Below are 24,260 nucleotides of genomic sequence, written 5' to 3' on the forward strand. Positions count from 1 at the left end.
CCACCCACCTATCCTGGGTGAGCTCAGCCAGAGGGCTCTGAGCTCTCCTGAGAAAGTTGCCAAGGAAACCAAGAAGAGACAAGGTGAAGGGCTTACTTAGGCTGTATAATCCACCTTCCATCACTAGGTCCTGCCTGAAGATGAACTGTGCTTGCTTGAAACTGATGGCTAACCCCTTCTGTTTCTGGTTCCCAATGACTGAGGTCTTCAAGCTGCTGGATCTGGATGAACTTCCTTGACAAGATCAATGAAGACAGTTGGTATTCCAGTGTCTCCAGAGCAGGGAGAGGAGATCAAATGGAGAGAGGAAGGCACAAAGGTACTCACCGACCATCTTATCTTCTTACTTCAAAGAATCACAGACTTCTAGAGTCTTGCATGTGTGTTGGGGGGAGGAAGTTAATAGAACAGAATGTTAGTATCTAGAATGTTAGAGCTTAAAAGGCCCTTAGAACACAGAGAGTCAGAGCTGGGAGCAGCCTTAGAGGAGAGTATGTCAGAGACTAAAGAAACTTTAGGTCACACAATGTCAGAGTTGGAAGGGACCTTAGAAGGGAGAGTGTCAGAGATGAAAGTACCTTAGAACATAGAATATCAGAGCTAAAAGTGACTTTAGAAGGGAGTGTGGCAGAGTTTGAGAATATAGAATGTGAAAGCTGGGAAGGGAGGACATTAGAAGTTAAAATATGAGACGTGAAGATGACCATAGAACAGTGCTTGATAGAACATAGAAGGTGAGAGCTGAAATGAACTTTAGAACAGAACTGTTAGAACATAGACCACAGAATGTTAGTATTAGAAGACTGAGAATATAGAATGTTATTGTTAGAGTTAGAAGACTTGGAACACAGAACGTTAGGGTTAGAGTTAGAAAATTTAGAATACAGAACATTAATGTTAGAAGACCTAAAACACAGAATGTTAGAGTTAGAAGCCACAGAATGTTATTGTTAGAGTTAGAAGACTTAGAACACAGAATGGTATTGTTAGAACACTTAGAACATACAACATTAGTGCTGGAATTAGGAGACTTAGAACAGAGATCTAGACTTTTCTAAGTCTAGACTTAGAACTTAAGTCTAAGTTCTAGACTTAGAACAGAGAAAGTTAGCACTGGCAGAAGCCTTTAGAGATCACTTAGCCAGCTCCTTTATCTTACATCAGAGGAAAATGAAAGCCAGAGAGAGGAAGGGACTTAGCCAAAGTCACCCAGTTATGTGGCAACGGCACAACTGAGACTAATAAGAACAGATCACATTTCTAGAGTATTTTGTAGTTTACAGAGTGCTTTCCTTAAACTGCAACAACCTTGTTTGGTAGGTAGTGCAAGTGTTTATTATTATCATCATCATCATCCTTCACATTTGATTCTTTTCAAAGGTGCTCCTCCCAACAGTTTGATGGTGAAGGTAAATGAGGGTTATTACAAAGAGGAAGAAATGGAGGTTCAAAAAGGTGAATGATTTGCCCAGGGCCATAGAATTAGAAAGGGGGACTTGGACCTAGGTCTCGTGATTTGAAATCTAGAGCCGTTCAAATGATACCATGGATTGGATTGGGACAAGTCCAAAGTCTCCACAACCCTCCTATATTGTGTCTCCAACCCCATCCCCATGGCCCACCCCTGGGTGTAGGCAGCACCTTGCCAGTCCCCTTACCTGTGTTGGTGTATTCCACCATGGTGGGCAGGTAGCCCCGGTTCTTGAGGTCCATGGACACAAAGGCTGTGTACTTGCTGATGATATTGCAAGCTCTGCTGGTGTGCACGGCATTTGCCTGGTATCGATGGCCAGAGCCTGGCAAGGGGTAGGGGTGGGGGATTGAGGGCAGGAGAAACTCTGGTCACAGTTTCCCCTATTGGAAGCCTTTCCTGTTACACCCTCCACCCTGCCTATCCGCCCGGATTCACTCCCTCTCTCTGGGCCCCCTCAGAACTCTAGTATTCATAGACTCATAACATGCCAAGTGATTGGTTGCTTTGAAAACATATTCTTTACTTGTCCTCTCTCTGAGCCTTTCCTTAGGCTACTAGGACTCAATTCACTCCTTTCTATTAACTCAGATACTACTTGTCCTCCAAGGCCCAGTTCAATGGATGCTCCCTCTGGGAAGCCTTCCATTACTACCAAGCTCCATAGTGATTACTCCCTCCCCTGAACTTCCAGAACACCTGGACTCATAGTTATAGACTCGTGAAACTTTAGAACTGGAAGAGACCTTAGGACACAGAAAATAGAATGTTAGAAGAGAGAATATTGACCTTGGAAGACTCATTAGAAACAGAATGTCAAAGCTGGGTGGGACCTTAGAACAGAATGTCAGAGCTGGGAGGGACCTTAGAACACAGGATGTCAGAGCTGGGAGGGGCCTTAGAACACAGGATGTCAGAGCTGGGAAGGCCCTTAGAACACAGGATGTCAGAGCTGAGAGGGCCCTTAGAAGACAGGATGTCAGAGCTGAGAGGGCCCTTAGAACATAGGATGTCAGAGCTGGGAGGGCCCTTAGGACACAGGATGGCAGAGCTTGGAGGGCCCTTAGAACACAGAATTTCAGAGCTGGGAGGGACCTTAGAACACAGAATGTCAGAGATAGGAGGGCCCTTAGAACACAGAATGTCAGAGCTGGGAGGGCCCTTAGGACACAGGATGGCAGAGCTGGGAGGGCCCTTAGAACACAGGATGTCAGATCTGGGAGGGCCTTTAGAACACAGAATGTCAGAGCTGAGGGGGCCCTTTGAACACAGGATCTCAGAGAGAGGAGGACCCTTAGAACACAGGATGTCAGAGCTGGGAGGGCTCTTAGGATTCAGAATGTCAGAGCTGGGAGGGTCTTCAGAGATCCTTTAGTCCAAATACCATCCCTCATTTTACAGAAGATAAAACTAAGGCTCAGAGAGGAAGCATCTTACCCAAGGCCACACTCTTAAGGGTTTAGTTAGGACTTAGCATATGTGGAAAAAAAGCATTGGTTCTGGGTTTAAAGGATTGGGGTTCAAATCCTGCCCTTTATGCTTACTGTCTGAGTGACCTTGGACAAGTCATTTAGCCTCTATGGGCCTTGGTTTTCTCATCTGTAAAATGAATGGGTTAGATTAGATAGCCTTTAATGGCTGGCACCCATGACTCTTTCCCCGAACTCGAATCCTAGGATACTACAGGTTGTCTTCGCAGGGATTCAAGACATTTTGCTGATATGTGAGACAGTGCTTGCTCCTTCGTTTGTACCCCCACATGTGCCTGGATCAGAGCTGCGTTTCCGAGCCAGAAGTCACGATGAAGATAGCTAGCTGGCATTTACATAGCACTTTTAAAGTTTGCAAAGAGCTTTACTGACATTGTCTCATTTGGTCTTAATGACAACCCTGGAAAGCAGGTGCTAGCATTATGCCCATTTTACAGATGAAGAAACTGAGGCAGGCAGCAAGAGGCAACGGGTAATTGACTTGTCCAGGGTCACATAACTAATAAGTGTCTGGGTCAGATTTGAACTTTGTTCTTTCTGACTCCACATTTAGCTCCATATCCACTATCCACGCTAAGATGGTGGCACGTGGACAATTCAGTGCTGGAATCAGGATAGCTAGCCCCTTGTTGGGGCTTAATTGATAACTAATGTAAACTGTATCTTATTAGATTATAACATATACATATTTCACATTTGATTTTTTATGTGCTCATATCCCTTCCCCTCCCAGTAGAATGTAATCTTCTTGTGGATAAGGAACATTTCTTTTTTGTCCTTGTATCCCTAGCATCTATCCCAGTGACTGATATGTAGTAGGTGCTTAATACATGAGAGTTGGATCGAATTGATAGATGCTGATCTATATGAGGGCATGGACCAAGTATGATTCATCTGGCAGTCATCCAGGAGATTTCTGTTGAGTGAATGAGTTAGTGAAGAAGTGAATACCCCCAACTCATCATCTGACCCATAATTCAACAGAAGAGGGACCAGGTCTTCAGCTCAGTCCTAAAGATTGTCTGGCAGAGGGGGAGGGGCCAAGGCGGTAAAGGAGGAACAGGAATTTGAGGTATCATAGGATTTTGGACTACCGAAGAAGTCAACTGCTCCAGCCCCCTCATTCTACAGATGAGGAAACTCATTCTACATCTTTCTGCCCTTTGTAGCTGAATTCCATGAAAAGGCTGTCTATAATAGGTGTGTCCACCGTCTCTTCTCTCACTTTTTTCTTAACCCCTTACAATCCAGCTCCCGACCTTATCATTCAACCCACTAAGGACCTCATAGTTGCCACATCCAATGGCCTTTTCTCTATCCTCATCCTCCTTGACCTCTCTGCAGCCTTCTATTCTGCTGATCACTCTCTCCTCCTTGATAGTCTCTTCTCTCTTGCTAAAGTTTGGCTTCCCCATGATGGCACAACCTCCCAAGCCACCCTAGCCACCCTCAAGGTTGATCTTCCACTCACTCTCCTCAGCTCACTGGTCCAGGCAGGGGAATTAGAGCATTCCTTGCTCCATATGACCATTTCCAGGTTTTCCCGCTTCCTCCATCACTCAGTATCCTCTCTTCCTTTGAAGTTCATTCTATTCATATCTCACCCCCACTCCCACCCCCCAATCAAAATTCTTATAGCTGTTGTCTAAAGACCTCCAAGGTCCCTTTTCTTCCTCAACAAATTTGATATGTGGCTTACAATTTTTCTCTCCTCCATAACTCCTGTCCTCATATTAGGGGACTTTAGCTATGCCTCTAATATCCTAACCTAATCAGTTCCTCAACCTACTCATCCCCTACGACCTATTCTTTCACCCCACCTCAGTCACACACAAAGATGTCCATACCCTAGATCCTGTCATCACCCACAAAGGTACCACCCCTATGTCCAAGAGTTCTAAAATGCCCTTATCTGACTTCAGTCTATTGGTTTTTATCTTTCCCTCTGCCTTCCCTTACAAAACCCTACTTTTCATCTGCCTTTATCTACTTCAAATCCCTTGACCTCCTCAATTCCCTCTCAGACCATCTCTCCTGCACTAGCCACTCTTTCTTCTTCTCCCCATCTTGTCTCCTTGGTATACAACTGGACACTCTCCCCCTCTCTTGAATCCCTGGACTCTTTATCAGATCGTAGATTATGCCCACCCAAACTTCAGCCTTGAATCACACCCACCATTTGTAGCTTACTCACGTGCTACTAAATGAAGGTGGAGAAAATCACACAGCTGTTTTGACTGGATCCACTACAAATTTATGTTACACAACCTCAACTGGGTTCTCACTGCTGGTAGGCAATCCTACTATATGTCCCCTGTTTTTGTTGTCACTCAGTCATTTTAGTTATGTCTAAGTCTTCGTGACCCCGTTTGGGGTTTTTCTGGCAAAGATACTAGAGTGGTTTGTTATTTCCTCCTCCAGCTCATTTTATAATGAAGAAACTGAAGCGAGCAGGGTTAAATGACTTGCCCAGGGTCACATAGCTAGCAAGTGTCTGAGCCTGGATTTGGACTCAGGTCTTCCTGCGTCAAAGTCTGGGGCTCTATCCACTTCACCATTCCTGCTCTATATCTCCCTTATCCATTCACTATCCCACTCTCCACAGCATTTTTCCAAACCTCTTCATCCCTCCTCAAATCTCCCATGGCTCCCCCTCCCATTCTCTTAGCTGAGAACCTTGCCTTATATTTTAGAGGGAAAATAATTGAGGCCATTCTCCACATTCTCCCTCTTCTCTTCTGTTCCCCATTTCCTATATCTCAAGTGCCTTCTGCTGCTGCTTCCTTCACTCCTGTCTCACGCGATGTAGTCTCCTTACTCCTTTCTAAGCCTAACCATTCTAGTCATTCAAGTGATCCTCTTCCATCCCATCTCCTCCAAGAGATCGCCTCCTCTGTCATCCCCATTCTTCCACTTATTTTCAATCTCTCCCTTTATACTGACTCATTTCCACTGCTCATAAACATGTCCATGGCTCCCTGTCCCAAAAAACCCTCATTTGATCCTTCCATCCCTATGATTGTGCTTTATCTCTTCTTCTCTCTGTAGCTAAACTCCTGAAAGAGGTGTTCTACAATAGCTGTCTCTACTTTCTTTTCTCTTACTCTCTAAACCCTTGACAAGCTTGTTCCTGACCTTATCTTTCCACCAAAACTGCTCTCTCCAAAGTTACTAATGCTCTTAGTTGACAAATCCAGTGGCCTTTTCTGACACTGCTAATCACTCTCCCTGATCCCCTCTTCTCTCTAGGTTTTCAGGATACTCTCTCTCCTGGTTCTCCTCCCACCCATCTGACAGCTCCGTCTCTGTTTTCTTTGCTGGATCCTCCTCCAGATCATGCCCTCTAACCACAGGTGTCCTGAAGGGCTCTGTCCTGGGCCCTCTGCTGTTCTACCTCTATACTGATTCACTTGGTGATCTTATCAGCTCCCATGGATTTAATGACCATTTCAATGCTGATGATTTCTCAAATCTACCAATCCTGATGTCTGCTGACCTCCAGCCTCACATCTCCAACTGCCATTCAGACATTTGGAACTGGGGATGTCCAGCAGATATCTTAAACTCAGCATGTTCAAAACAGAACTCCTTATCTCTCCTCTTAAACCCTCCCCTTCTCCTATCTTCCCTAGTCATCTAGAGGGCAACACTGCCCTCCCAGTCCTTCTGGCTCACAACCTAGGTGTCATCCCGATTCCTCGCCATCTCTCATCCTCCATATCCAAGGCTGTTGTCAAGACCTGCTGATTTCACCTTTGCAACATCTCCCAAATATGCCCCTTCCCTCCTCTGTCACTGCTACCTCTCTAGTGAAGACCCTCATCATCTTTGCCTGGGCTATTGCAATAATTTACTGATAGACCTGCCTTCCTCATCTCTCCCCACCTCAACCTATCCTCTGTTCAACCACTAAAGTGATTTTCCCAAAGTGAAGGTCTGATCATATCACTCCCCCATTCAATAGACTCCACTGGCTCCCTATTGTCTTCAGTTTTGAAATATAAAATGCTCTGTTTGGCATTCAAAGCCCTTTATAATATAGTCCCCTTCTGCCTTTCCAGTCTTCTCACACCTTACTTCCTGAAAAGTGGCCTTCAATGCAGTGACATTTGCTCCCTGGCTGTTCTGAGAGAAAGACACTCCATCTCTCTGCTCTGGGCATTTTCTCTGATTGTTCCCCATGCCTGGAACACTCCCTCCTCTGCTCTGACTACTGACCTCCCAGGTTTCCTTTAAGTCCCAAACAAAATCCCACCTTTCACAGGAAGCCTTCCTCAGTTTCTCTTAATTCCAGTGTCTTCCTTCTACTAATCATTTCCTATTTATACTTCATATAGCTTGCTTTCTATAAATTTGTTTGCATCTTGTCTCCCCCGTTAGACTGCAAGCTCCGAGAGAGTAGGGACTGTTTTTTTGCTTTTTTTTTGTACCCCTAGGTACAGTTCCTGGCACATAGTAGGCACTTAAATGTTTATCGATCGATTGGTTGATTGATTGAAGTTGTGTCCCAGGGAAGTCAAATGAATGAATGTGGCATTAAATAAGTGCCAAAGGTGAGATTTGAACTCAGATCCTTTAGTTCTCTTTCCACTGTACCAGCACCACAGGGAGACAAGGCCAGAAGACAGAAAGGGCAGTGCAGTGGAGGCAATGAGGTAGGAGGAGAAGCCTTGGAGGAAGAAGAGCCAGTGAGTGGGGACAGAAGATCCATGATGAAGTACTTAGAGTGAGGGCTATGGAATGAAGGATAAAAAAGAGAAGCCCTGGAAAATAAGGACGAGAAGCTTTGGGAAGAGGAGGAGGCGCCTGGGCAAGGAGCAGGGATGGATGGCTGAGTGAAGATGGAGATGCTGCCTTGAAGGATGGAGAATTTCAGGCAGGAAGCGGGTGGGGTAGGAAGGCAGCATAGGAGAGGAAGGGGAGAGAATGGGCAGGGTGCAGTGCTCACCAGGTTCGATCTCACACTCCATATCAGCCAGCTGCTCAAAGTCTCTGATGATGGCCTTGGCAGCCAAGTGGTGGAAGGTCCTTCCCCAAAGGTCACCATCACACTCGCTGTCCATGCTGTCAGAGATCCGCAGCTCCTGGTCCATGGTTCCCAGGTCGAAGACTACTTCCCACTGCACAGGCTTGTTGTTTCTAATGCCTTTGACCACAGCCTTGCAGATAGGTCGGGAGGCCAGGGGGCCCAGACGTGCCTTCTGTATGACCTGAGATGATGCATCCCCCTTGGAGGGGGACTCCTGCTCTGGTTCCAGCTCTGACTCGAAGGAACAGGAGGGGTCCTGAGATGATGCTATGGATGGGGAATAGACAGAATCCAGGTGAAGATAGTACCAGGTGGTACTATCCAACCTACTAAAGGGCTCTCCTGGAACCCAAAGAGACATTTACAGAAGAAGGTTCATCATTATTATTGGTTATTTTTTTTTTTTTTAGTAGTATCTGACTCTTTGCCATTCAGGGTTTTCTCTCCAAAGATATTGAAGTGGTTTGCCATTTCCTTCTGCTATTTTACAGATGAGGAAATTGAGGCAGAGTTAAGTGACTTACCCAGGGTCACACAGCTAGGAAGTGTCTAAGGCCAGATGAAGCTTCTTGACTCCAGACCTGGCACTGTGTCCATTGTGCTACCTGATCACCCACACTATTTCTGAGATTGTGTATTGGTGTGTAAGGGAAAGGAGAGCTTTTGTGTTTGCTTCCATCTGCTGTCACTGACTGGTGCCCCTTGGTTGACCACCCCCATTGACTGTGGCCCTACCCACTCTCCCTAGCTGGGACCCACCCAGATGTGGATAGCCTCCAACCCTCCTGGGTCCTGTAGCTTCCCCCGTTCCAGCCCAGTTTATTACGCGCTTTCACACACAGCTGCGCCTACCAGTCTCCTTACCACCACCTCGCCCTTCTCACCCTGGTCCCCGAGGCTGTGGCTGTCGGAGGAGGAGGATTTCAAGGAGAGGACTGTGTCCCATTGGTCCTCATCTTTCACTGAGCCCCGGGACTGGCCCTCAGGCCCGCGGGGGAAGGACAGGTAGCCTGGGCGTAGCAAGGTCTTCCGACTACTCCCCACGACCCTGAGTGGCTGGAGTTCTGGGCTGGTACATCTCGAGTGCTGTGATGGGGCAGGAGAGTGAGAATGTGTTTCGATGCGGGGAGCTGATGCGGAGGGACTCTGACGCCAGTCACCGCCTTCCCCAGCCCCATTGCCCCGCCCCAGTGTGCCCTACTGAGTCCACAACTCACAGGCGCCCCTGGAAGAAACAATGCCACAGAAAACCTCAGGGAAACTGGGGAACTGAGGAAAATCCATAAAGCAATCTACTGCGATCTACTTGGCTACAGGGTACCTCCCTGTGTCTACAGCAAATCTGTCTTCCTTACTCTGTTGGGCTGAGACTAATATTAAAATAAATCGGAATACCTCCTTTGAATAATCACGGATTATTGACTTGATTTCACATTTGTTGGGTTAATAGACTAGAATGTTGTCAGCCCGAGTATTCCAGAGTCTAAAGGTTGAAAGAGATCTCAGCAGCCATCTGGTCCACCCTCTACCAAAAAGGAGCCCCTCTCCTTACTATAACATTCCTGCCAAAGGGTCCCTCAGCTTCTGCTTGAAGACTTCCAAGGAGGAGAAACCCATCAACTCTCAAGACAGCCCATCCCACTTTCTGAGAACCCTGATTGTTGAGATTTTCCTGATGTCCAGAATAAGTTTCCTACTTTGAGACATCCACCCACTGTGCCAAGTTCTGCTCTGTGGGGCCAAGCAATAAGTTTTATCCCTTTCCCTGTGTTTTAACCCTTCAAATCCTTGTAGATGTCTGTGGTTTCCCCTCAAGTTTTCTCTTCTCCAGACTAGTATCTCCATTCTCTTGAACTCCTCATATGGCATGGGATCTAGACCCATCCACATCCTGGTTGCTCTCCTTTTTAATTGTGATGTCCAGTCCTGAACAGTTTTACCAATGCAGAGTACACAAAGACTCATTGCCTCATTCCTAGGAGCTCTGCATCTCTTAATTCAGACCAAGATTATATTAGTTTTTGGGGCTACCACATCATACTGTTGAATCCTACTGATCTTGTGGTCCACTAAAACCTCCAGATCTTTTGAAAGAAGAATTGCTAACGACATTTTCCCTATATTTTACTTGGAAAGTTGATTTTTTTCCCCATCCAAAGGGTAAGATTATAATATATTTAATTCCTCTAAAATATCAAGTTATTCAATTTGGCTCAGTATTCTAGCCTGTCAATATCTCTTTGGCTCTTCACTTAATCCAATTTTTGAGAAAATTAGCTATACCTTCTAGCTTTATGTCAGACTTGACACAAAAGCATGCCAAATATGCTTTCATCTGAAGTTGACGATGGAGACACCATCGCAGAAATTTAGTTTAGCACTCTGTCATTGGTTGCCTGATGATGACTGGGGGTAAGGGAAAGATGAAGAGGGTGTTTGGGGAGGGGAGTGAGAAAGGAGGAGTGGGGAGAGGAGGAGAAATGGTGGATAGGGAAGGAAGAGCTCGAGAGTGAAGGAGGAGAGTACCCAAGACACATAGAGAGAGTTTCTCCCTAGGATGTCCTCAGTGCTTTCTGTCATTAATAGCTTTGTACTCAGGGCTGGGAGATGACATCAAGCCTCTTGGGCTTTCCTCCCACACTGCTCTCCTTTCACAAGCTTCTTGTTTCAGTCAGATTGGGATGCTGCCATCAGCTGTTTCTCCCCTCTGGGTCTTTACTCATCATGTTCTCTGAAATGGATTCCCCACTGGCTCTCTCTCTCTCTCTCTCTCTCTCTCCCTCCCTCCCCCCCGCCCTTCCTTCCTACCTCCAAGTTCAAGATCAGGGGTACCACTTCCTCCATAAAGCCTTTCTTGATTTCCTGACCTTCTCCCCTGCCACTAGAAGGCATCTTTCTCTGTCACCGAATAGCTCATGGTACTTTGGTTCTCTCAGAGGTAGATGGGGCCTCAGAAATCACAGGATCATCATAGAGATTTAGAGCAAGAAAGGACCTTAGAAGTCATCTTGACCAATCCTCCCATTTTATAGATGAGGACATTCAGGCCAAGGGTGAGTGACTTGCCTGTTCATAGTCACAGAATAGAGATTATCAGATATGTGATATGTGTTGGGCTCCTCTCGTTCTAATCTCATCTTCTTAATGAGTAATTTTTTTGGAAGTTGTTTCCCCAGTACCTGGGACTCAATCTGCCACAGGCAGGGCTCTGGGGAGATATAGTCTAGCAGGTCCTGCCCTTGCGTTTTCCGAAGGAGGTGCTTCCCTGCTACGATGGCGGAGTCACTGGTGGTAGGGGTCCTGAAGCACGATTTGAGTTCAGAAATCTGGTTGGTACTGTAAGCTCGACGGCGCACAGAGCGATTTCTCCCTGGAGAAGAGGTGAGATGGCATTAGAGACCCAAGGAATAGGGATGGTGAAATCGGAGGGATGAGTCTGTCATGGAGCCAAACTACAGGATGTAAAGTTAGAATCTGCAAGCATATTAGAACCAGAGGATTTGGAGCTGAAAGAGGCATCAGAGATCATCTGGGTCCGTGCCCCATTTTACACATGAGAAGACAGTCTCAGAGAAGTTAGTGGCTGCAATGGTGGCAAAAGTACTGACTATGGTGTCAGGAGACCTGGATTCGAATCCTAGGTCAAAGACTTTCTCCTGATTTTACCCTTAGGCAAGCCTGAACTTCAGTTTCCCACATCTACAAAATACTGCCTACATATATTCCAGGGCACAATGAGGAAAATGCTTTATAAATCTCAAAGCAATACAGAAATGTGGACCATGATTATTGAGAGGTATTAGGCCCTGAGGTCCCCAGACTTTTATTTCTCATATCACAGAGCTGCTTTCCTAGGCTATTTTTGCTGACAGCAATCTAAGACATATCATAATAGGGCTACTGAGGGAATACAGTGACTTCCAACACCTTGATTTTAGTCCTGATTGTTTGCAAACTAACTTGCTGTGTGACCTTGGGCAAATTATTTCACTAGCTCTCTGGGTCTCAGTTTGCTCATCTGTCATATGGGAATAATAATCCTATCCCTGACTACCTCATGGTATTGTTGTGAGGACTCAAAGAGATAATGGCTGTGAAAACCCTCCAACCAAGTTGAAGGTGCCAATCGGATAAAAGACAATAAATTACAATACTACCCCAAAGTTGATGAAGTCATTTCTGGTTACAAAATGGGTAGGCTGAGTGCTTTTAGTGCTTGGGGCAGCCCCAACAGAACAGATCAAACAACAGGACAGTGGTTACTATACGAATATACAGGTCTGGAATGGAGTGGGCAAGGCTGTGGCTGGGAGCAACTTCAGTCAGTAAGCTAGCATTGAGTAAGGACCTACTATGTGCCAGACACTGTGGAATTTGTTGGACTTCAGAACATAGAAGATCAGAGACAGAAGGGCCTTTAGAATATACAATGTATTAGAGCTGGAGGGGACCTCATACCTTAGAATATCATAGCTGGAAGACATCTTAAAACACAGAATGTTATAAATGGAAGGGACCTGGATGGGAACTTAGAACATGGAATATGAATGCTGGAAGGAGTCCTTAAAACATTGAATGTTAGAACTGGAAAGTCTACTAGAACATAAAAGATTAGAACAAAGAACACTGAGAGATAGCAGGGACCTTAGGACATAGAACGTCATATTTGAGCTGGAAGACATAAAATATTAGAGCTCGGAAGCACCTGAGAGATTATCTAGTCCAGACCTGTCAATGTATATGGATTGGAACAACGGGGCCCAAAGAAGAAAAGCATCTTCCCCAAGTTCATAGAACAAGTTAATGGCACAGTTGGAAGTGAGTTTTTTCACTGACTGCTTCCTGGTGTCTTCCCAAAGACACTCCCAGGTTCTAAGACCTCTTACCCTCCTCCCCAAACTAAAGACACACTTGGGTCAGTCCTGCCCATCCCTAATTAAACCAATCCTTGCTCAGGTTCAAGCTGCCTAGGAGGAGGGGGATGTGTCTGTAGGACTGACCTCGGATCAGGTTAGCATCCCTAATGAATGCTGGTGTATCCTGGACCTTCTGGGATGCACTGAATGCCAGGGCCTCTTGAGTGCAGTCCCCACTCTCTGGAGCAGATCCCTTGTCCTGGGATTGGTAGAACACAGAAGTCTGGGACCGTGGTGCACTGTGATGATGAATCTGGCCATAGAGAACAGCAGGAGAGAAAACAAAGGGCCAGGAATTAGGAGAGAATCCAGGAAGAACTGCAAGTCATCAGAGGAACTCATTAGGCTAGTGGTTTAGTTAAAATCCTGCCTAGAGGTAAGAGGCAGGGACTAGATTAGCTTCCTTGACTACCTTCAGCCCTAGTGGGTCATGTCCTGGGGCTCCATCTTGGCCAAGGAGCTTTGATTTAGCAAAGTATCTGCAGGGCAAGTCTGGTGCCACTCTCCATTGCCAACTTTGTTACTGCACCACCAATATCACCTCCTAACTCATTCAACCCCCTAGTTATATGGGGTACAATCTGCCCCCCCTGACTCTGCCCCAGGACACCTTGTCCTCTCTCTTCTCCATGCCTTTTCTCCTTCCATTTCTTATGCCTTTCTTCTTTTCTCCCACTGAACCCACCCTTTACTATCCAGCTTAAATTCCATCTCCTCCGTGAAGCTTTACTTCATCCCAGCTTTTGGTTACAACTTTTTCTTTTGGATTTTGCACAAAAATGTGTTTGCCGTTCCCTAATGCTGAGAAGATCATAGAATATTGTATCTAACTGTATATACAAGATGGAATGGAATGGATAGTCTCCTTGGGCAAGCCTTTAGTCTTGACTTTCCAATTGGACTCCTAGAATCTCGGAGGTGAAAGGAACTTCAGAGGTCATCTAGTCTAACCTGTACTTGTCAATATTCCTTCCTGTCTTATGTGTGCTGATTTGCTCATGCAAAATCTTTCTAATTCTATGTAATCAATGATCTCTTTGTCATTCCCCAATTGATAAACGGTCAAAGAATATGAACAGGCAGCTTTCAGATGAAGACATTAAAGCTATCTGTAGTCATATGAAAAAATGCTGTAAATCACTATTAATTAGAGAAATGCAAATTAAAACAACTCTGAGGTACCACCTCATACCTCTCAGACTGACTAATATGACACAAAAAGAAAATGATAAATGTTGGAGAAGATGTGGGACACTAATGCATTGTTGGTGGAATTGTGTGCTTATCCAACCATTCTGAAGAGCAATTTGGAGCTATGCCCAAAGTGCAATCAAACTGTCCATACATTTTAATCCAGCAATATCCACTACTGGGTCTGTATCTCGAAAAGACCATAAAAAGAGGAAAAGCACCTATATGTACAAAAATATTTATAGCAGCTCTTTTTATGGTGGTAAAGAATTGGAAATTGAGGGAATGCCCATAAATTTGGGAATGGCTGAACAAGTTGTGGTATATGAATGTAATGGAATAATACTGTGCTATGAGAAATGTTGAGCAGGTGGATTCCAGAAAAACCTGGAAAGACTTACGTGAACTGATGCTGAGTGAAGGGAGCAGAACCAGGAGAACATTGTACACCGTAACAGCAACATTGTGCAATGATCAGCTAGCTATGATTAACTTAGCTCTTCTCAATAATACAAAGATCTAAGATAATTCCAAAAGACTCATAGTGGAAAATGCTATCCACATCCATAGGAAGAAGTGATATATGTTTGTATACATGTATGAACTATTTTCACTTTTGGGGGGGTGTTTTCCCCCTTTTGTTCTGCTTCTTCTTTCACAACATGAATGATATGGAAATATGTCCAATATGATTATACATATATGACCTATATCAGATTCTTGTCATCTTGTGGAGGAGAGTGGGGAGGGAGGGAGAAAAATTTGGAACTCAAAATCTTTTTTTTTTTTTAGCAATTGGGGTTAAGTAACTTGCTCAAGGTTACACGGCCAGTTATTTTGTGTGGGTGCCAAGTATCTGAGGCCAGAACCGATCCCGGGTCTCCAGATGCTGGGGCTGGTGCTCTTACTCACTGTGCCACCTGGCCGCCCCTGGAACTCAAAATCTTATAAAAATGAATTTGAAAACTATCTTTACATGTAATTGGAAAAATAAAATACTATTAAAATTATATCTTTATCTTTTGTGATAACTGCTATACCTTGTTTAGCTGCAGAATTTCCCCCTAGTCATAGCTGGAGAAGTACCTTATCTGACTCCCTTCTAATTTCTGTTCTCAGATCTATTGCACAATGAGTTGTTGAGTTCACTTTTCCTTCTGATTCATTAAATCATATACTTAGAACTAGAAGGGACTCCATCATTTTACATATGAGGAAATTGAGACCCACAGAATTAAAGTAACTCATGTAATGAGATCATGTAAGTAGACAGAGGTGGGATTAGAGCCCAGGTCTGACTTTAAATCCTGGGCTCTTTTCCCACTCTGCCATAGCTTCTCCTTATCCAGTCTGAACCTCTGATTGACGTTCACATTTTTGCCATTGTATATTTGAGCAGGAATTCCCTCAATCACATCCAGCAAGGCATTGTGTTGTAATGTCAAGAACACAGGATTTGTAGTTTTAGGACCAGAGTCTGAATCTTGAAGCTCTGTTACCTGTGTGAATGTAGGCAAGTCACAACTTCTTGGGACCCAAGTTTTCTAAACTATAAAACTGAGGGAATGGTTGGGCGGGCTGAATCTCTGAAGCATCTTCCAATGCTAAATTTCACATCCCCAACAAGTGATCTTCCCCCTTCTGCTTTAGAGGGTTCCAATGATGAGGAACTCATGATTTCCCAAGGTAACTCATTCTACTTTGGCACAGTAGATTGTTAGAAAGTATTTCTTTACATCAAACCTAAATTTGATTCTACAGTTTCCACCCATTGTCCATAATCCTTCTGTCTGGTGGCAGGGAGATAAGTCTATTAATCATTGACATAAGTACAGACTCTTTAAGGCGGTGGAGTTTGTCCTTTGTTTTCAAAGAACACTAATGACAACACTGGACTATGTCTTGAGTTGCAAGTGAATTGGATTTAAGTGAGATAAAGCTGCAAAGTCATCAGCCTCACTCTCCCTTACAGAGACATAGAAGTCCAGTGGTAGGACAGAAGTCAAGGCATCTGGCCATGGCCTGGGATACTGTGGATGACCTTGGCACCATCGATGTCTGACCAAGTTCTAAGAGCTCTACAGTGCCTGCTTCAGTCACCTTCATGGCCATTGGAATGATTCTCAACATTCCACGGGGGGAAGTCTTCATATGCTTGGGATAGATACCCGCCCCCCTAACTTACCAAAAAAGTCTGAGGCTTGTTACCCTCAACCAGATTTAGCCTGTTTGCAGAGAGGTATTACTGGGGTGTGGCCGCTGTGCATGCTACAGATTCGTGGAATTACCAGTGAGAGTTGGCTGGCAGGTGGACACCAAAGGTGGGTGAGCAGCCCTGAAAGGGCTCAGCAAGCCCCCACCCCAGAGGTGCTAGTCCTCGCTGAACACCCCTACACTACACATACACAATATACATATATAATACTCACAGATAGAAAGGTTTCCCTTCTTGCTGTCTATCACCTCAGTTCAGGTCCTCGTTACCTCTTGCCTAGATTCCTTTTCTGTTCTAGTCTATGTGTACATCAATTCTGCCATAGAAAATTTCTTACCATATGCTTTCTCTACTTAATCCACCCCAGCGGCTCCATATCAAAATATAACATCCATAATTTAACTTTTAAAACCCTAAAAAGAATCTGATCCCCAAACTTTTTCATCCTCATTGGATTTCATTTCCTTGTCTGTTCTTAGTGACTCAGTCAAACTGGCCTTCTTTTTGCTCCTGACTCACGGCATTCTGCCTCCAGGTTCCATGTTTTTGCAATGGCCATGCCCCATGCCTGGGATGCCCTCCTCCTTCCTTGCTTCCATCTCATAGAGTCTCCCTCTTTTTAAAGATGCAGTTCAGGCACCAACTTCTGCATGAAGACTTTCTTGATCTCAAAGCTGTAGCCCTCACTCCCAAAGAACCTTAAATTGAACTACTTTGTGTGTATATAGAAATGTACGTTTATATGTATATGAATGTCAGTATATATATGTAAACTTTATATTCATGCACATATTTTTTATAATCCCCATTACTCATTGCTAGTGCATATTGTCTCATCCTTTATAGCTGTATCCTTACTGTGCCTGGCACTTAGGTACTTAATAAAAATTGGATGATTGATTTGATTTTAATCATTTGATCCTCACAAAAACCCTGAGAGGTAGGTGCTATTATTGTCCCCACTTTACAGAAGAGAAAACTGAGGCAAACAGAAGTTAAGCGACCTAATAAGTGTCTGAGGCTGGATTTGAACTCAGGTCTTCCTGAGTGTATGCCTTTGCTCTATCTGCTGTATCACTTAACTGCCCCATAATCACAAAGTTAGTAAGGGGCAGAATGTAGATTTGAACCTGGGTCCATCTGATCCCTAGACCAGTGATCTTCCTACTACTCCCACAACGATTCTAGCTCCTCCTCTTCCCCATGACAGCCTTTTTTTTTTTTGCTGCTTTTTGGAAGGCAATTGGGGTTAAGTGACTTGCCCAAGGTCACATGGCTAGTTTTTACGTTAAGTGTCTGAGGTCAAATTTGAACTCGGGTCCTCCTGACTCCAGGGCCAGTTCTCTATTCACTGCACCACCTAGCTGCCCCCCATGACAGCCTTTCTTGCAATGACCTATTGCAAGACTGTGCAATACTTGTTTTTCTGCAATGTCTAAGAGCCTCTATCCATGATAAAAGTGCAGGCTAGGTTCCCTTCTAGAAGAGAAGGATTGTTCCTTAAAAATGAAAAAAAAAAATAAACAAACAAAATAAGACATAACAAGACAAAACAAAACTGAAAGGGTTTCAATGCAAAAACAAAGATGAAAAAGTTGCTGGAGAGGAAAAAGAAAATCCCGATGTATGCCAGGAGTTTGGAGAACATGATGCAGAGCAGAGATTCAAGAAGGATGCTGGAGCAGTTGAAATTAACAAAGAGAAGCAAGCTGTCTGTTCTCCAAGGAATACCTTGGACCTACAAGTACTATCAGATGGGAGACCCCCCAAAGGGCAGAGGAAGAAGGGACGATAAGTGGGGGTTGATTACTTTTCTCATGAGAGGTCCTGAGGCAGAGAGGTCTGCCATCTTCTTGGGTCATGTATCTATGTTATGACAGAGAACCTCCCAAGACTAGTCAGATAAAATAAATAGTAACAAATTCTAGTGATTCATGTGGGGGAAATGATAATGATTGAAGAAATCTAGAAAGAATTCCTGAAGATTATAACGTCTTGGACATGTAACTGGACACTTTGGGGTATAAATTGCAATTTCTTCCTTACTGATTATTTAAGGCATGGGCTTTAAAAGAGAAAAGCAGATTTGGGAAGCAAATAATTGGTTACAAAAATAGTGACTGGGAATGGGATTTGGATTTCTGAACCACAGCATAAAATGTATGAATGACAGGCTTTTGACCCAAGATGGAGTGTATGTTAAAAAAGTTGGTAAAAATATATTTGTCTGGAGTCTTGCAATTACAATCAAAAGATATTTTGACTGAACATGATGGAGAGGAAGAAAAATCCCTGCACCAAAATAGACTCTACAGAGTAGGAAGAAAGAAGAATGGTAGTAGAGGTATCCACAAATTCACAAAGGACAAAATTTAAGGAATAAACCAAAAATATAGTCCATGGTCTCAGATGACTTCACAAAAGTGCATGAAGTGTGAGTTAACAAGCAAAAGACATGAGAGATGCTAATACACTGAGAAAAAAGTAGACTTCGTTGGTATCACTAAGACATCTTGGTGAGACATGATCTCCTGAGTGAATTATGGATGGAAGGACATACCATAGGTGTGGAATATGGTGGAAAGAAATTGGGTGATGATCAACTGGATAAACAAAAATACTGCTATTGGGGTATGCAACAAGATGATTGACATGGGAAAAAGAAATAGAGGAGAAGTTTGGGGATCAGATAAGAAACTTGTCAAGGTAGCATGATCCAGTGGTGATGGGGAACATCAATGACCTGGACACCCTAGCTGCTAGAGTTTTCTGTTTGACTTAAGTGGAACAGTTAATGTTTTCTAGGTTGAATGATAATTTCTTCCTTCAAAAGGTAGAAGAATCAAAGGTAGGTACTTTAATTCAAGGTTGCTTTGTACCAAGAAGGATAAACTGGTTGCTGTGCTCAATGCAATGGGAACCTTGAAATAAAGTTTGCTATTTGAGAGAGGGGGGAAGAAAGCTGAATAGAGGCTACCATGCACTCTGGATTTTAGTAGAACAGGGTTCAAAGGAGGTGATAATCTCCCTCTTGCTTGATTTGGTAATACCACATGTGGTGTACTGTGTTCAGTTTTGGGTGCCAAAGTTAATGAAAGACATACTTGGAGAGTATTCAGAGGAAGTTAGGGAAGAGGATGCAAAGTCTTAATTAAGATCATGTCATGTGATAACTATGTGAAGGAGTTGGGGGTGTTTAGCCTGGAGCAGAGAAGACTTAAGGGTACATGTAGCTACCAAGTATCTGAAGGACTGTCATAAGCAAGAGAAATTAATTTTGTTCTATTTGGCCCCAGAGCTGGAAGTGGTAGAAGCTGCAAAATAGCACATTTAGACTTGACATAAGAAAAAATTTCTAACAATTCTAGCCATTCAAAAGTGGAATGGATGGTCTTAGGAGGTAATGGGTTTCCCATCACTGAAGGTTTTTAAGTAAAGGCTAGATACTCATCGGGTAGGATGTGGCCGGGTTTTACTAAAGGGCCTTTGAAGTCCTAACTCTAAAATTCTGTTATTAAATATTTGAAGACAAGTATTGATTTAGGAGAATTCAGGAAGTCAGGAATGGTGAGGGGTTTCCAAGCCTTAGGGCATAGAATGTCAGGGGTAGAAGAATCTTAATCTACTCCAACTCTATCTTTTAAAAGATCAAGAAATCCAGATTCAGAGAAAATAAGTGAATTACTTAAGATTGCAGCATAAAACAAAGATTCAAATCCCATTCACCAAAGTCCTAGCCCTTGTTTCTCTTTATGTCTTCCAATGGCATCCATTGCTCTTCCAAGGATTTGAATTGGTCTGACTTCTCCACCCTCAATTCTGTGTGGAATGTAAATAGTTGTACTGAGGACTAAGGCAGAAGGAGAGATACAGCTAGGTCAAAGATGAGTTGTCAAGTAACATGTCCCATCTGTCTCTGGTTACTTACAACTCTGGAGCTGGGTTGGTAAGTAGAGTTACACATGATGCCATAGCCCACCAACCGATCTCCAGGGAAGAGAGAGCTGGAGCTGATAGGCGAAATTAGGACTTCAGCATTTTCTGGAAAATTCCACTCCACAGTAACATCACTGAGAACAGGGGCCATGGCCTTCTTCAGAGATTTGATCATCTGTAGGAGGTAGGGAGTAGAATCCATATTTAAGGGCATGCATTGGCATAGAAACTGGCAGGGGATATGTACAGGAAAAAAGAAGGCATCATTTTGGGAACAGAATACATGGAAATATGGGGGGGGGCTGATGATGAAAGTGTAAATTTTATATGTAAATCTACATTTCTTTTTACTTCTGAGAGCCAGAACAGAGTCTGTTAGAATAGGAAAGGACCTTGGAACATTGACTGTCAGAGCAGCAATGGGCCTTAAGGCATGGAATGTCAGTACTGGGGGAGACTGTAGGATACAAAATGTCAGAAGTGGGAGGGACCCTAGAACATGTCAGAGCAAGAATAGATCTTGGAACACAAAATGTCAGGAGTGGGGGAGACCTTAGAACATTAGAGCTAAAATGAACCTTAGAATATAGAATATTGGAACCTGGAGGGCTATTAGAGATCATCTAACAAATGAGGAAGATACTAAGGCCAAGAGAACTGAAAAGATGTGTTTAAAATCAGCTAGTTAGTGGCAGTGTTAAAATAGGACTGAGGTATTCTACCGGGGTCTTAGGTTCTTTCCATGACATCACATAGACTTTAGCTGAGGATGTCACCAATATCTGGAAGGCTTTTACCTACTTGTCTCTTTCCAGGGGAATTTATCCGGGATTGTGCCTGTTCATCAACTAATCGCATGTGTAGTGATTCCTTTGACTTCCCCACCTTGGGACATGCTCAGTTGGAATTCCAGGCAAGTACCAGGAAGTTTGAGGTAGGCCTGCTCCAGTTGTGGGTGTTAGAGAAGCCCTTATTCCCACTTCAGGCCGTGCACAGTATTCTCTAATTGCTTCTTGATAGTCAAGATGACTCAGAAGTTCCTGATGCATTGTGATGAAGTCTTTTACATAGCTACTAAAGCAGAACTATCTGGAGATAACAATGGCAATCTTAGCCCTCAGCCCTCTTTGCTTGGAGGGGAGGGGCAGATTGTTGAGTTGGGATGGGATAGCAGACATCTGGATTCTCCCACCTGGCCACCACGTGTCTGTGAATGCATGGTGCCTCTGTTCCTTTCGTTTCTCTTGTGTTTACTCTTGCCTCATCTTACATAAATGAATGAGGAGACAGAGTTGACCAAAAGTCAACCCAGTGTCCATCCAGAGTCAGTAGTCACAGTATATGTGCTCTATAAAATGCCAGCCCGATTGACCAAAACAGCAACTTATCCATTGTGAATCACTGCCTGCGGTGAACTTCAATGAGGGAAAAGGACTCCTAGGCCTAGATGTTGTTAAGTGCTCAACATGTGATGTACATTGGTGGCTTATGCTTGAACCCATCCTCCCTAGGAATTGAGACTGCACAGGAGAGAGGACACCCTCAGTTTGGGGAAATGTTTCATTCTCTTATACTGTCTTTTGTAAAGGCTAGTAGATGTCAACTGACTGACTGATACTGGAGGAACACACATGAGAGGGGCTCATGAATGACAGCATTTAAGAGTCACAACTCAGGGTTCTCTTTAGAGACTGAAGGGGAACAGGAGTTACTTCCCCTTTGCAGATCCAACCTGCCAGTGTGAACTGAGTGGGTACAAGAGAGAATACTCCATGTGAGAACTGATCAGCAATGAGTCTGGTTCCTGTGCATTTACAAGCACCCTCTGAAGACTCTCCCCCGAGGACTTTCATTATTGAACAAATAGCCTAATTTCACAGATCCACTGAGAGGGGCCTTAGAACATTCTCAGCAACTTCATACCAAAAATGGGGGAAGTAATCCTTGTTCTATTGACCTCTTGGAGATTTGAGGAGGGAGCTAAGCATTCAATTAAAGGCTAAATGTGACAGTATTTGCAAGAGTGAAGATTGGGGTTGTTATTGTCATTCAGCTGACTGAACGCTTTCATGTGCTCATTGACTCTCAGTATCTTCTTTGAAAAATGGGAATGAGAGCCACCAAAGCTTGCCCCTGGCCCTTCAGAGAGGAAAGACATCTGCCCCATCCTCTCAACTCTTTTGAAGGAGCTGACGCCCCATTTACCCAAGAAGATGGGCTACCTTGTAGCAATAGGCAACTGGTCTGACAGAATGGCCTGAGAGGAGAGGAAAGAGTGGAAGGGATGAGGTGGAGAGAATAAGGAAGATGGGGGAGGCAAGAGAGCTCAGGGTCATGGCCGCCCTCCAATTTACCTTGGGCTGGAGTCTTTCCCCTTGTACCAGGAACTCTGCACTGCCTTTAGACACAGCTGCCAGCCCTTGCACCAGCCTTGGGCAGGCTTTTGGACCAATCCCAAAGCTATAGCATCTGTTGGAGATAGGAGAGGAGGAGTGAGGCTGTAATTCCTATTCCCCTTTTCTCCCTACACTTAGGGAGAATTGAGCAAAAATCTCCCTGGAAAGGCCTTAAGCAGTCCCTGACTGCAAGAATTTTTACTTTAGCCCTATACCATGTGTAAGATTAAAAAAAAAAACCAACTTCTTGGCGCCAGAGATACATTTAATTTTCCAAACCAAAATATTCCTACTGGCTCACCATTCCTTGACATATTGCCTCTCAGATTAGAATGCAAGCTCCTTAAGGGCAGGAGCTATCTTCAATTTTGTATTTGTAGCCTCAGTCCTTAGCACAGTGCTTGGTATATAGTAAGCATTTAGTCAATACTTTTAAATTAATAAAATCATTCAATTATCCAGCACCTCCCATGTACAAATGCAAGAGGAAAACAGTCCATGCTCCCAAGGAGCTTACATTCCACAATTTAATATACATTGAACTTACTGAGTAAACAGAATGCCATGAAAATCTTGACCCTCCCTGTGCGTTTTCAGGACTTCTCTGTCTGAGCTTCCCAGAATCATCTTCCTAAACAAGCCTGGATCTCACTCCCCGTCCTCTCCTCCCAACTAACCTGGTGGTGAAAGCATGACTTCGGGCCAACTCCAGCACTTTCCCTGTGTTGTTAACTGAGCCATCAGTGAGAAGAAAGAGTAGGCGTGGGTGGCCTACATGGAGGGGCTGCTGGGTGATCCATTTGAGGGGGGACAGGATGTTGGTGCCACCCATGTCAGCCCGAAGATGCTGGATGCTGTCACATGCAGTAGTCAAACTCTCCTGAAAGGCAGGAAGAAGAGAGTCTCTATAGAGGGAGACAGAGAAATAGAGGGAAGAAGGGAGAGCCAGAAGAAGGGAGGGAAGGAGGGAGAGAGAAAGAGACAGAGAGAGACACAGACACAGAGAGAGTCAGAGACAGAGAGACTGAGAAACACAGAGACAAAGAGACAGGGACAGAGACAGAGGGAAAGGCAGAAAGACTTTAGGAGTCACCCAAAAGTTGATCATTTCCTAAGACTGTTGGGTACTGACATACTGATTCTCCCCGGCTTCCAAGACTTTTCTGGCCTTTGGGACCAAAGTCTACCTTCCCCATTAGCAGATTCATTGAATCATTGGATAGTAGATTTATAGCATGAAAGGACCTCAGAGATCTAATCTAGCCTCCCTCAAAATTTATAGATGAAGAAACTGCGACCCAGAAAAATTAAGTGCTTTGTCCAAGGTCATTCAGATAATCTGTGGGAGAGATGGGATTTGAAACCAGGTTCTCTGACTCTTAAGTCCCATGTCCTTTTCACCACACCATGCCACCTCTTCTATGTTAAAATGGGACATTAGAACAAAGAATGTTAGAACACATTGTCCCACATGAAAGGCACCTTAGGAGGGGTATAGCCCAACAACTTCATTTTATAGATGAAAGTGAAGCCATGAGAAGTGAATGGTCTTGGTAGAGACAGAATCAGGACTCAAACCTACATCCCCTGCCTCTCACCCACCTTCTCTCCTTCCT

General features: G+C 44.1%; 1 protein-coding gene across 1 annotated transcript in view; it reads right to left on the reverse strand.

The window, feature by feature from the left end:
* Positions 1–24,260, reverse strand: part of VWA5B1 (von Willebrand factor A domain containing 5B1) — a 79,829-nt gene that overhangs the window by 25,123 nt on the left and 30,446 nt on the right. The window contains exons 9-17 of the mRNA XM_069078461.1: positions 23,322–23,524; positions 22,603–22,717; positions 20,244–20,423; positions 12,974–13,159; positions 11,170–11,328; positions 8,875–9,076; positions 7,910–8,257; positions 1,659–1,796; positions 97–234 (exon numbers count right to left, since the gene is read on the reverse strand). Of these exons, the coding sequence (XP_068934562.1) occupies positions 97–234; positions 1,659–1,796; positions 7,910–8,257; positions 8,875–9,076; positions 11,170–11,328; positions 12,974–13,159; positions 20,244–20,423; positions 22,603–22,717; positions 23,322–23,524 (1,669 nt within the window). The remainder of the gene's footprint in view (positions 1–96; positions 235–1,658; positions 1,797–7,909; positions 8,258–8,874; positions 9,077–11,169; positions 11,329–12,973; positions 13,160–20,243; positions 20,424–22,602; positions 22,718–23,321; positions 23,525–24,260) is intronic.

Source organism: Petaurus breviceps, unplaced genomic scaffold (assembly GCF_028583685.1).
Source record: "Petaurus breviceps papuanus isolate PSGF00001 unplaced genomic scaffold, PetGlider_PUasm1.0 91041, whole genome shotgun sequence".
NCBI lineage: Eukaryota > Metazoa > Chordata > Mammalia > Diprotodontia > Petauridae > Petaurus > Petaurus breviceps.